This window comes from Amborella trichopoda, chromosome 2, assembly GCF_054954075.1.
Source record: "Amborella trichopoda isolate Santa Cruz 75 chromosome 2, AtrichopodaSantaCruz75HAP2 v2.0, whole genome shotgun sequence".
Taxonomy (NCBI): Eukaryota; Viridiplantae; Streptophyta; class Magnoliopsida; order Amborellales; family Amborellaceae; genus Amborella; species Amborella trichopoda.
The window spans coordinates 47,973,064-47,986,390 of record NC_142337.1 but is presented as its reverse complement, the minus strand read 5'-3'; the positions used below and the strand labels follow the sequence as shown (position 1 = coordinate 47,986,390).

The 13,327-nt window shown below is 33.8% G+C and overlaps 1 protein-coding gene across 1 annotated transcript; it reads right to left on the bottom strand.

The window, feature by feature from the left end:
- Positions 1–3,715: 3,715 nt before the first annotated feature.
- Positions 3,716–5,957, bottom strand: LOC148783252 (uncharacterized). The gene is made up of 3 exons (XM_088859848.1): positions 5,828–5,957; positions 4,228–4,342; positions 3,716–4,127 (listed from the first exon to the last, which is right to left on the bottom strand). The coding sequence occupies exons 1-3, from the start codon at positions 5,955–5,957 to the stop codon at positions 3,716–3,718; spliced, it is 657 nt and encodes a 218-aa protein (XP_088715974.1).
- Positions 5,958–13,327: the final 7,370 nt, after the last annotated feature.

Genomic DNA, 13,327 nt, shown 5'->3' with positions numbered 1-13,327 from the left:
TAAAAATTATTGTATGATATTACTATACAACCGTGACATGAAATCATTCTCCAATTTTACTTTGTTTAAAGTTAAACCAACTGTAGAGAGAGAGAAAGAAAGCGGTGGCCAAATGGCTCAAGCATCCTTTATATGCTTGGACGTGTGAAGGGCTAAAGTTGACCTAGATGTCTCATATGAGCACTGCGCAATTTGCATAAAGGGAGTTCCCTTGTTTATCTTACAACTATATTGTGCTGTCATATATGCCACCATTTCTTAAACCATAGATAACCAATCAATTTTTTTCAAAATCAAGATTCATGCACGGAATCGCCCAATTTACATCGAGAAATACCTAAGAACAATCAGGTTCTCATACTAAATTTGTATTTTTCGTAGATAACACCCAAATCAATCTAGATCAGCCATCAATATGTGGCCGATCCACAATTCGTTCTTTTTAGACACTATTTGTCATTGAATATTGAATAGCTGCGGACATTAAGAATAGGGATCAAATAACTCTAGCCCAACTATCTTATAATTTACGATATCCTTTATCTTAAGGGTGCGGTTTCTATAAGGTTGCAACATTAAACAATCCAATTAATGAGCAACTCCAAAATTTATCGCAACATGTAATTTTGATATAAATTTTTTTAGCATTATCTGAAAATCTATTTTAATATCTAATTATAAAATTTTAAACTCAAAAAATGGTTAAAATCAAATAGATCTATAAATATATGAAAATCTTGAAAATGGATGGTCTAGATTATGTGTTGCAAGATGCACTATTTCTAGGACTCAAAATCATTTATTTTTTTTCATATTCATACATCTCAATGTCGAGATGATCAATTAGTTTCAATGTTAAAACAACCTTTTACCATGGATTTTTGAGGTGCCTCTATTGCAACCTTATATAAACTTTTTCTACATCTTAAATATCATCTCTATTTGTTTTAGTTATCTTGGTAGGTAGGGGACCAACATCCTTAGTAGTTGCCATCGAGCAATAAAAGAAACCTAAGAAACAAATATTGAAGATAAAGATGCAACAATTGAAGCTTGTGGTGTGAATTATGAGTGGGCTTGAAACCCGGATAATTGCCTTCGTATTGGTAGTATGAACTTTGATTATGGACCCGGTTTCTATGCGGCCAAGCCTGCATATGTAGAAATGTGGGCCTCTTACTAAATCTATTTTTGAGATGGATTTTAATACTTAATTTTTAACAATATTTAATCTCTAACATGGCGATCATGAATATAAAAAAAAATAAAAAAAATAAAAACTAAAAATACTGATTCTAGTAAAAAAACATTTGGACCGTTAGTTTCTATTGTTTTTAGATAGAACTGCTACTTGCATCTATCTTTAAGATGGATACTTTACAACAACCCTTATGAAACGATATTCCTTTGAAAATATAGCAATGATAAGGACCTTAAAGCTACTTTAGGGATTCCCATTTAAGGGCCAATCGTTTGGTCTCCAAAACCATCCAAGTGACACCCAACCCGTGCTACCGGCCATAACCATATGCAACCAAAAAAGAAAAAAGTCCCTAAGATGGTGGACCTTTCTCTGTTCAACATCGCATGCTCTTTTCCTACTCTCCACAAACTCAACTAATTTCAACAACTTATTGACAACTAAATTAGGATATATTTTTTTTTTACAATATTCAAAATTCTTATTAAAAAAGAGATAAACTACATCAAGGAATTAACATCTTCCGAGACCAAAAGCGAAGAAAGAATAGCCCCCCTCTTAGCCAAAACATCGGCTATCTCATTTGACTCCCTATACACTTGATAAAAAAAAAAACCCTTAAGGAAGCCACCAGATCTAAAATTTGAAGCCAACGATATCTCAATTGCGAAAAAAAAAACATTGCTCCTTATTGCACCACTTAATAACATTTAAAGAGTCACCCTCCACCACAGAAAAATGCCCTACAATCTTATCCTTAAAGAGCTTCAAACCTTGTAAAAGGGAGGCTAATTCGGCATGATTGGCACTAGTAATCTTGCACGAACCAGTATAACAAAAAATAACATTATAGTTCCAATCTCTGACACCCCACCAAAAGACAAGCCTGTCCCGGATTACCAAATGGATTCCCATCAAAATTAAGCTTATAACAGCTTTGCACCAGTGGTTCCATCTCCCCTTGAGCCAAACTTCACCACCCCTAGTTTGAAGAGATTAGAAAGATTTCATGAAATGTCAACCTCCATAATACCCCATCATTTCTTGCCATAAAGTATGCTTAATGTCATTCAAGAGTCTCTCTTAAAGCAAGAATTTACTGTCAAAGGTCCGACGATTTCTTTCTTTCCACACCTCCCAAAGAATAGCTTGCCTAATAATTTTTCAAATTGTCTTACCCACCTTACACAGACCTAGCAAAAACAACTGAGGGAGGACGTCCAACATACTCTAAAGCATTGCTAACACAACTCCCAATTGCTAGAAGCTCCAACTCCAAATCTTTGAAACAAAGAACAATCGAAAAAAGTATTGGCTCCAGTTTATCCATCTTTGTTATACATAAGGCAGACATTGGGCAGCACCTTACCTCTCTTAATGAAATTGTCAGCCATAAGGATTTTATCTTGTACGACCATATAATAAAAGCCTGTAATGTATAAGAGATAGGTCATTTCCAAATTTGTGCAACTTGAGGTAGGGACTAGCGCCATTAGTCATGTAAAAGTAGCTACTTCTAAGGCCTATTTGATAACTGGAAGCAAGTTCATGAACTGTAATTGGAAGTTCTTAAATTCTGTGAACTTAAGAAGTTCCTGGTTTATGTGTTTGATAACCTCCTGATAAGTTAAGAAGTTCCAGGTTTCTATGTTTGATAACCTCATGGGAAGTTAAGAAGTTTATGGTTTCTATATTTGATAATCTCCTAGAAAGTTAAAGAAGAACTAAGTATCTATATTGGATTAGAGAAAATATTGGTTTTCATTACTTTGGCAAGAGTTACATTTGTATATGTCTACCACTAACACCACATGATAAAAATGCATTTTGGTTTCCAAGAACTAATACATGCTGAGGTTGCAATGATCATTGTTTCAACATGCTAATTTTTATTCATTTTTCTCTTGAAAAGAATTTTCATTCATTTTTTACAATCAGTCAGAAAACAAATATATGCAGCACCTTTCCTTAGTTGGAAAAATTATTCATGGAGATCCTATTATTCTCTATCACCATAGCAAAACAAACCACAGTTCCAAGAATGAATAAAAAAACTCAATATTCAAACACACATGTACAATGCAGTAAGAAATCAACCCATTCAAGAATAACCTGTAATAACTTGAGCACTACTTACATTCAACACTGATGCATCCGTATCCCAGCCTAAGAAATATACATCATTCACAATTCAAAAATATATGTCATTCACAAGTCATGCACACAAATATTTGTTGGCTCCCTCTCCCTCTCTCTCATTAAGATTATAATGGCATACAATATTTGTATGTTATCAGTTAAGACATTTGTGATGCATGTCAAGCAATATTCACAATACATGCATCCATAAAGAAAACCATGTACAAAACCAACCCATTTAACAATAACCTGTAATAGTTTAAACATACATAATTCAAAATGCAATAGAATGAAGACAACATTGGACGAGGACTCAATATTTGTGGCTAGAAAATAAGGTCCATATAAAATGTAGATCAAAGTTAATTTCAAGTGCTAGCGATTTAGGTCGGCCTCCCACAACTGTGTCGCCATGGCATCTCGCAGACTGATGCCAACGTCATGATCAATGTACACTTGAATCAATTGCGAAAAACCATCATCTCCGTCAATTATGAGTCGACTCTCAACCCTCATTCGAAAACACAGCTCTCTTCTACTATCGACTTCCCGTGTCATCACGATGTAGTTATGCAATACTGCACATGCAATAACTACATCAACATGTGTTCGTAAAGGATACTGTATTTGATTCTTGAGTACAAGAAATCTGGCCTTCCAAAGTCCAAACGTCCTCTCCACCACATTTCTAAGCGTGGAATGCCGCTTGTTGAATAACTCATGATTCTGAGGAGCTCGTGGGCTTGAAGTAAATTCGTTTAGATGGTAACGGACTCTTCGATATGGTCTTATGAAACCACACATAGTAGAATACCCACCATCTGTGCCATGTTTGTGTAATGAGTATATTGTAAGGCCAAATATTATATTAGAAATATTGTACAAACCGAAGCAACGAAACATAGGCTAGAACAGAGTTGCCCTCAGGCACTGCAAGCCTACTGCCTTCATTACTAATTGCGTCATATAGGTCTTTAGAATCTGATGCGGATCCTTCCCAACCTGCAAGTACATAATGGAAGCGCATATCGAAACCAACCACAACTATAATATTTTGGTTTAGAAAACCTTTTATGTTTTGGAAACAATTATGCAATCGACTACGAACTCGAGCAGGGACATGAGTCCTGTCAATAGCTTCGACACAATTCTATTAAGAGGAAAAATCATACTATTATATATTACAACAATGTGGATTACTTGATACTCACATACCTTGAAATATAGGTAAAATCATAGTGTTTTACCAGAATGTGGGCCTGTGTTTCATTGCTTGATGGTTGCAGGAATAAGGGTTCCAATTGTACGATAGCTTGTAAAACTCTATGGAAGTAATAACTTATGGTTTGCCCTGAATGTTGGAACCATTCCTGGACCACCCTATTCTGCTGATCTTGTGTGACGGTGCTTAAAAATATGGCTACTTGCTCATCAACTGCCAAATATCTTGTATCTGTAATGTTTGTCATCTCCTTTAACAAATTGCATAGACTGATAAAAGCACATCTTTCCATTCGTAATTGGTCGAAGTACTTACAATGGTGCCCCAACAGCAAGTATTGGACATAAGTGGGCCTAAAAAAATTTGAAGTATGAACACTCCTCTTTTGCGTAGTGATGTACCACTATGCAAAGCACATTGTATATGAAGCACATAATATTACCATCAACCGACACCGTTGGGGATCCATAACTAGAAATGGAAGAAGGTATCCACAACCATAAAACAATCTTTAATCAAACCATTATGTGAACGAAGCCACCCACATTCATAAAAGCAGTCTTTGACATTAAAACGAAAGAAGTCATCTACATACATATTTATAAGATGCAAACCATAAAGCAATTTTTAATCAAACCATTAAATGAAAGCAATATTTGACATTAAAATGAAAGAAGCCATCCACATACATATTTATAAGATGCAAACCATTAAAGCAATCTTTAATCAAACCATTAAATGAAATCAATCTTTGAAATTAAAACGAAAGAAGCCATCCACGTACATATCTATAAGATGCAAACCATTAAAGCAATCTTTAATCACACCATTAATGGAAGAAGCCATCCACTTCCATAAAGAAAAACATGAAGCAACCTTTAACATTAAATTGAAAGAAACCATCCACATACAAATGAAAGAACTCATCCAATACATATTTATAAAATGCAAACCATAAAGTAATCTTTATCAAACTATAATATGAAAGAAGCCATCCACATCCATAATGAAAACCAAGAAGCAATCTTTGACATTAAAATGAAAGAAACTATCTACATACAAATGAAAGAAGTCATTCACATACATATTTATAATATGGAAATCATAAAGTAAACATAGTCAATCAAGTATTTAGAGGTGTTTCATCTCTTCCTCCAAGTAAGCCCTTTGCATCCTTCGATCCTCCAAGTTTATTAACATCTCCACCTTTGTAGAATCTTGAAAGATCCTTGCTGCCGTTATAAGAAGAGTATCACCAACTTCACCTGCTCTCCACATGCCTTCAACAATATTTAAGGCCTCTCTCCTAGCCTTGGGACCATCTACCACAAGAGTATTGATATTGCCTAGAGTGTCACGTACGAGCATCTCAATGCTATTGGTCATCTTCGTCATGGCTTCAGTCATGGAGTCATTGAAAGTGGGTTGCTTTGATCGATGATGTGTTCCTATCGGAGTTTGTGACCGTCCTCTTTTTTAGCCAGATGATACTAGGTCATCAGATGAGGATGAGCTAGATTGGACCTGGACTTCTAAGGGGGAGTCATTAGATAATACAGTGTTGGGCCTTTCTGACTCAATTCTAATGTTGTTGCCAGTCGATTTGCAAGTCCCATCTGCCATGCTGCCCCCATAGATCTTACTTAGCAGCGAATATTCAGGCAAAGTATTGTTATGATATCTATTGGCCCAATCATTCGCTTGCATATGAAAGACCATAAATTATTTTTAGCGATATTCGTATTTAAACATATTCAACATTTTAAAAGCTTATGCAAATTAGTGATTACATACCGTTAAGTCATTCCAATCAACACTCTCGGCAGTTATTATCCTCCTATTTTCATCCCATTTGAACCCGGATACAACCATAAGTTTTTTTAAGTCGTTGTACATGTTTATGAAGAACTTATGCTTGCTCCTTAAACCTACTTTTTGTATTTACTGACCCATATTTAATTATCATTGCTTCTACCATCTATTTCCACGCACCTTTTTTAAACCTCCCCGCTGCTTTCCCTACAGCCTTGCTCTCATTCTCTATAAGTTCAATGAAATAATCTTCTTCTACTTGTGTCCATTGCAGGTTTCTCTTGGATCCTATATTCTCATTCATTATGCTTGATGACGTGTGTGGGTCCATCCTATTATAGAGAAACCATAGATCTATTATATTCTATATAATCATTCAACCCCACCATTGTAGCTACAATATTCATAATCGGAGCTAAGTAAAACTCACAAAATCCAAAAACAAAATTCACATAAAAGTAAGCAAGATAATTCTCAATTCCAATTTGTGTTCAGTATTTTATTCACAAATAGGAAGCAAGGTTAGCACTATATCACAGAAAAAGTAGTCAAAAACCCAAATACAAAAAATTATATTGGGTAATTCATACACATCTTGTTTGCATAAAAAGATATAAACAAATCCACATCATAGTTGTATATCTTAGAAAAATTATATCAGATATCATGAACCTATAAGCATTATTTATTAAAAAAAGAAAGGTAACAAAAAGAGCATGGTAGCTACAATATTCATAATTTGAGCTAAGTAAAATTCAACAAACTCAAACATAAAAAAATAACAAAAAATAGATTTTTGCCTCAATAAGAAGGATCAGAGCTCAAATAAGCGATAGTGAGAGAAAGATGAAGAAAATCAGAGTCAATAACATACCTCAAGATAAATAACACGGAGATAATAAGAGATCTTTGCATCAAGAGCTCATGAACAAATACATAGATCAATAACATTGAGAATAAGAGCTCTTTGCTTCAAGAACTCAAGAACAAACATAAAAATCAATATATTTAAATAAAGCTAAATAAAAAATGTATGTTCCATCTAAAAATAACTGTAAACAGAGATTAGAGCTCAGAGGAAAAAAAGCAAGACCAAAAGCAGAGATCAATAGATTTAAACAGAGCTCATAAAAAAAGTATGTTCCATCTAAAAAATAATTGTAAACAGAGATCAAAGCTCAGAGTAAAAAAACCAAGAACAATCACACAGAGAGATGCAAAAAAAGAATTTGTCAACTAAACCATATCAAATCACAAATTCACAGGTGATTAAATAGCATCACAATCAAGCTCAACCTCAACAAAAATAAGTCATTCATCAACATCTAATAACAACTAATCAACAAGTATTGCTTTATGGGAAAGTACACTATAATCAAATTCTGTATAGAAAATATAGTCCATTCAATCATCATCATCCAGGTAAAAAAAAATTTAAATTTTTTAATGGAGACAAATCCCTGTTTTAGCTCAAAAAAAAAAAACCTCACAAAGATTATTATCTAATATGAACATCATCCAAGTAAAACAAAAATCTAAAATTTTTAATGGAGAAAAATTCCTGTTTTAGCTAAAAACAAATAAGCTCACAAGGATTATTGTCCAATACGAACAAACCTATTGTTTCATCATATGCTAATTTCCTATAAAATGGGTCACTGTAGCAATGCTTGCGACCAATGTGAATAACAAATGTGAACAAAACAAAAGAACTAATACATGCTGAGGTTGCAGTGACCATTGTTTTTCAACATGCTAAATTTTATTCGTTTTTCTCTTGAAAAGAGTTTTCATTCATTTCTTACAATCAGTCCGAAAGCAAATATATACAGCACTTTTCCCTAATTGGAAAAAACTATCATGGAGATCCTATTATTCTCTATCATCATAGCTAAACAAACCACAGTTCAGATAATGAATCGAAAAACTCAAACCAAGAAAATAAAAATCAATATTGCATAACTAATAAAGAAATAGAAAGCCATAGAACTACACAAATGATTAAAAAAGAGAAGATAATTAAAAAACAAAAAACTATTTGAAAATTTAGAACTTTTACAATAAGTCAGAGACAAATTTAGGGCTTTGGCCAAATATTTAAAACCTACAACTTCCACCACAGATTTAGGGCTTTTGCCAAATTTAGGGCTTTTGCCAAATATTTAAAACCTATAGCTTCCACCAAGCTTGAGTGAGAGAGCTCAAACCTGTGTGAGAGATGGCAGACAGAGCGCTATCTGCGAACCGCGAGCTCTGAGAGATGGCGGAGAGAGAGTTCGAACCTCCGTGAAGAGATGGCGGAGAGAGAGTTCAAACCTCTGTGAAGAGACGGTGGCGGAGAACTTGCTTCTCTCGGCTGCGAAATGGAGCTAGGGTTATCGAGCGGGGGTTCACAAAACAAAGCTCCAAGAATATTGGAACATGGAACAATCCATTGAAGTTTTCTTTGAAGTTCAATTTTTTTATCAAACACAAACTTAGAAGTTCTCAAAGTCCAGGAAGACATTTCCAGTTATCAAACACGCCCCTAATATAGGAATTGAATTGCCTCATTTGGCAAGTTGTTATGCTACAAAATCAATCTCAATATAAATGTGATCAAATTAGATATTCATGTGACAAATTGAAGGAGATATTCAACGTTGTACAATTATCCACAATTTGTTTGCACACTGATCTCAATGTTCAAGGCACCATTTGTCCTCAATAAAACCTTCTAATTGCATATGTGAATCACTTTCCACAAATGAATTTGTGGAAAAAAAGGAAAAAAATAAAAAAAGTAAAAAGAAAAGAGAGAGCTCCATGGTAGCATGAACCTAAACTTCTTACCAAACCTGTTTTTTTGAATTTATCATCCATCTTCAAAAATTTTCCTATATGTTATGTGAAGTTTTTAAAAAATTCAATTTCTTTGATTAAAACGTAGCTCAAAACCGTATTTATTTCAAATTCCTATGAATCTTCAAAACTTTCTAAAATATTTTTTAAAAAGAAGGAGTTTCATGGAGGCTTAGATATGATGTTTTCACCACTATCAAATCCCAGATTGCCATGCTTACAAACCTTAAGAAAACCAAATACCAACCCATAGGTTCCCAAATTAAAAGTCTGAACTTGTGGACACCAAGAATTAGAATCCAAGGCGAACCAAGAAGTTCAACTAGCCAGCAATTCATCATCTCATTAATTCTTCCAAATCAGAATCCCATTCGATTGGAGAACTAGACCCTAAGAAAAATGACTAAAGTTGAAGATGGCTTCACTGGCAGCCTTTCAGGTTGCATTAGGGTGACTACAACAAGAAGTGTCACCGGCTCAAAGATAACATGGTTCGTATTGCCTGTCACTTCAGATCTTGATTGTTGGAGAGCTCTCAACTCCACTGACTCAAAGATAACAGTGTCAGTTAGATGTTTTGCGGATCAAAAATATCTATCGGTGTATCGCCTACCAAAGGGTACTGGTCATTTAAAAGAATGATCCCTTACAAAGTTTTTCCTTCCTATCATGTCTCAAGGGTCTACTCTTTGTCATTCACTTGGTACCCCAAGTGAATGTTAAATAGGGGCGATTGTACATACCTCCTTAGAAATTTTGGCTAAGGGAATTCCTAAAAACCTCGATTTTGAGGCCAAAGGATCACGAAAACCGTACTTGATAATAGGCAATCTAGAGTTAGTAAAATTATCCCAAACCTACCCAAACCATATCCCAACCTATAGTAGACCTTGAGAGCTTTCTAACAGTCTAAGAATCGCCCGAATCGGACTTACGATTAGAAAGTTAAAGCCCGGGGGAATTTTTTAATAAAATAACAATTTAGTCTCTGCCCACATATAAGTGCATGTGTAATGGGCCCGGGAGACCCACCCGACACGGAGCTTGTCAGGCGTGTACCTAGGCCCTCATTGTACAGCCCGTTGGGCCCAAGGGCGGCTTGATGATGTAGTAATAGGATTTTTCAATTGGGATAAATCAAAGCAATCCGAAAAAATCCGAAAAAAATCCAAAAAAATAAGAAAAGTCCCAAAAGAATCTAATGCTACCTTAGAAGATCCCAAAAACTTAAGAAAACTAAATAATGTCCATCCTAAGCCCTCACAAAAGCCTAAATGGACGCTACCTAAAAATCCCGAGCTTTTCCCCTGCCTTAGTAACCCTAGATTTAAGCCAAAGAACCTTAGATCTACCAATTCTAGTAAGCATAAGACATCCAAAATGAGTTGGTGGCGCAAGTCAGAAGAGCGGCCTGATCCAAGCCCGAAACTCTAAGTTTCGAGTTCTCAGATGTAAGTATCCATTTCTTTTAATTTAGTTAATTTTAATTTTTAATTAAGTTTTTTTTATATTTTCTATTATTTATTGATTTTTAAAGCTTCAAAGAGTTTTTAAAGCAAAGTACACAGATCTAGATGCTGGCGCTGCCAGTGGACCCAAAAAAGACTTAGATCCAAATAGATCTGTGTCATGCTTGGGCCCATAATTTGAGCGACCACACTTTTTTTATCTTATCACAATTTAACTCAGTTTTGCAAAGATTTGAGTTGATCTCACCCATAGATCTGCGCAGATCAAAGCATAAACATATGGTTTTATTTTTTATACACATCAAGCAAATATCCTTCAAAAAGTTTTGTTTTTATACCCTTTTCACACTTCCCAAAAAATGGCTACCAGAAATTCTTTCTAAATGATGATACCAAAATTTAGGAAGATTAGGGATATTGAGGAGGTCCAAAGAAAAATGGTATCTAGCCGGTAGCATAATACTGACTCCCATCATGTCGAAAGCGTATGTCCAAATTTCCAAAGCAAAGGGCACCTTAAGGGCCCGTTTGGATAGGAAAAAATTAGGAATATTAAATATTTGAAATCCAAGGAAATCTATGGATTTTGAATATCAAGGATTTTTGTCATGGATTCCTCAAATCTCTTGTTTGGATAAACTATACAAAATTCCTAGATTCCTTGCAATCACTTCTATGTCAATTATTTTGTAACAAAACCTGATACAATTTATCTCTCTAAAATTTGATATAGTTACTCTCTTAAATTTTAAGATGCTTTCTCTCTCTCTCTAAAATTTCAAGTTGAAGATAGTTTCTCTCTAAAATTTTGAAATAGTTTCTCTCTTTAAAATTTGATATAGTGTTTCTCTAAACCTTGATATACTTTCTCTCTCTAAAGTTTAAAATTTGAGATATTTTCTCTCTCTAAAACTTAAATTTTGAGATAATTTCTCTCGCTAAATTTTTTTGAGATAGTTTCTCTCTCTAAAAATTTCTTGTACTTTCTCTATTTAAAATTTGATATAGTTTATCTCTTGAAAATTTTAATATACATTTTTCTCTCTAAAATATAAATTTTGCAATAGTTTCTCTCTCCAAAATTTTTGAGAAAGTTCTTTTAAAAAATTTTAGGTAGTTTTTCTCTCTAAAATTTGATATAATTTTTATTTCTCAAATTTTAATATATTTTCTCTTTCTAGAATTCTAAATTCGAGATAGTTTCGATGTAAAACTCAAAATTCGAGATAGTTTCTCTATCTAAAAAACGAGATATTTCTCTCTCTAAATTTTTTTGGCTGTTTCTCTTACTAAAATTTATAATAGTTTCTCTTTAAAAGTTTAAGAATACTTTCTCTCTCTACAGTTTTAAGAATAGTTTCTCTCTCTAAATTTTTTTTGAGATAGTTTCAATTTTTAAAACTTTTTAGGTACTCTCTCTAAAATTTGATATAGTTTATCTCTTTAAAAATTAAAATATAAAATTGTTTCTCTCTCTAAAAATTTTAAAATAGTTTCTCTCTCTAAAAAATTTAGATAGTTTCTCTCTCTAAAAATTTACATGTACTTTCTCTCTCTAAAATGCGATAGTTTCTCTCTAAAACTAAAAATTTGAGATAGTTTATCTCTGTAAAAAATTTTCATACTTTCTCTCTCTAAAATCTTAACATACTTTCTCTCTCTAAAATTTTAACATACTTTCTCTCTGAAAGTTAAAATTTGAGATAGTTCATATCTCTAAACAATTTGGTACTTTCTCTCTCTAAAATTTTAACATACTTTCTCTCTCTAAAAGTTAAAATTTGATATAGTTTTTTTTGTTAAAATTTTGGTACAGTTTCTCTCTAAAAAATTTAGTTACTTTCTCTCTCTAAAATTTTCATACCTACCAAATGCTTAACAAGTAAAATCCATGGGCCTTGGAAATGCAAAAAAACTGGTTTTGGTGTGGAAATGAAATTATGGAAAAGTAGTCTTATTTCCATGGTTTCGATTTTCCTGATTTTAAGTGTCCTAGTCATTAAACAATCCAAACGGTGGATTTTGACAATATCCAAGATATTAAGAATCCATGCCTTAAATCCATGTACCCAAACAGGCCCTAAGAAAAGATGATTTCTATCCTCTTCAATAATTTAACACGTCATAGAAATATTGACAGTAATACACCCTCTTCTCCAAAGTCGATCTATCATCAACATTCTACCCAAACTAAGCACCGAGAGGAACATATTTTATGGGAAACGGGCCATTTCAACGCCTTTGCACCTCTCAACTCTTATCGTTATATAACAAAAAGGTATCAAAATCTAACTCCCATGAGACTCCTCCCACATGATCCCATCCTCCAAATCTACAGAGATCTACATAATATCAAACAAAGAGCAAAACTTTTTGATGACTACATCTCAGACACTATTATATTGACCACGAATCTCCTATGTGGTATCAAATCCATTCCCTACCACCTTATCTCCCATGTCAATGGCACAAAAACTCGATATGCAACATAAATAAGGAAATTGAAATCTTAATGGTGTGTCACAAACCCTTTATGATTCCAAAATAAAACCTTAACCATCTTCTAATAAACTATCTAGAGTTTCTTGAGAACAACTGCTTACAAGATAACATCCCTCTCGAAATCATGGAAGTATCCCTACT

Excerpts from the sequence above, each read along its gene's own strand:
- LOC148783252 (XM_088859848.1), bottom strand. The coding sequence starts at position 5,957 with ATGACGAAGATGACCAATAGCATTGAGATGCTCGTACGTGACACTCTA. Across the intron at positions 4,343-5,827 it reads TGAAGGCATGTGGAGAGCAG|GTTGGGAAGGATCCGCATCA; the intron begins GTGAAGTTGGTG and ends ATGTACTTGCAG. Across the intron at positions 4,128-4,227 it reads GCCTATGTTTCGTTGCTTCG|ACCATATCGAAGAGTCCGTT; the intron begins GTTTGTACAATA and ends TGGTTTCATAAG.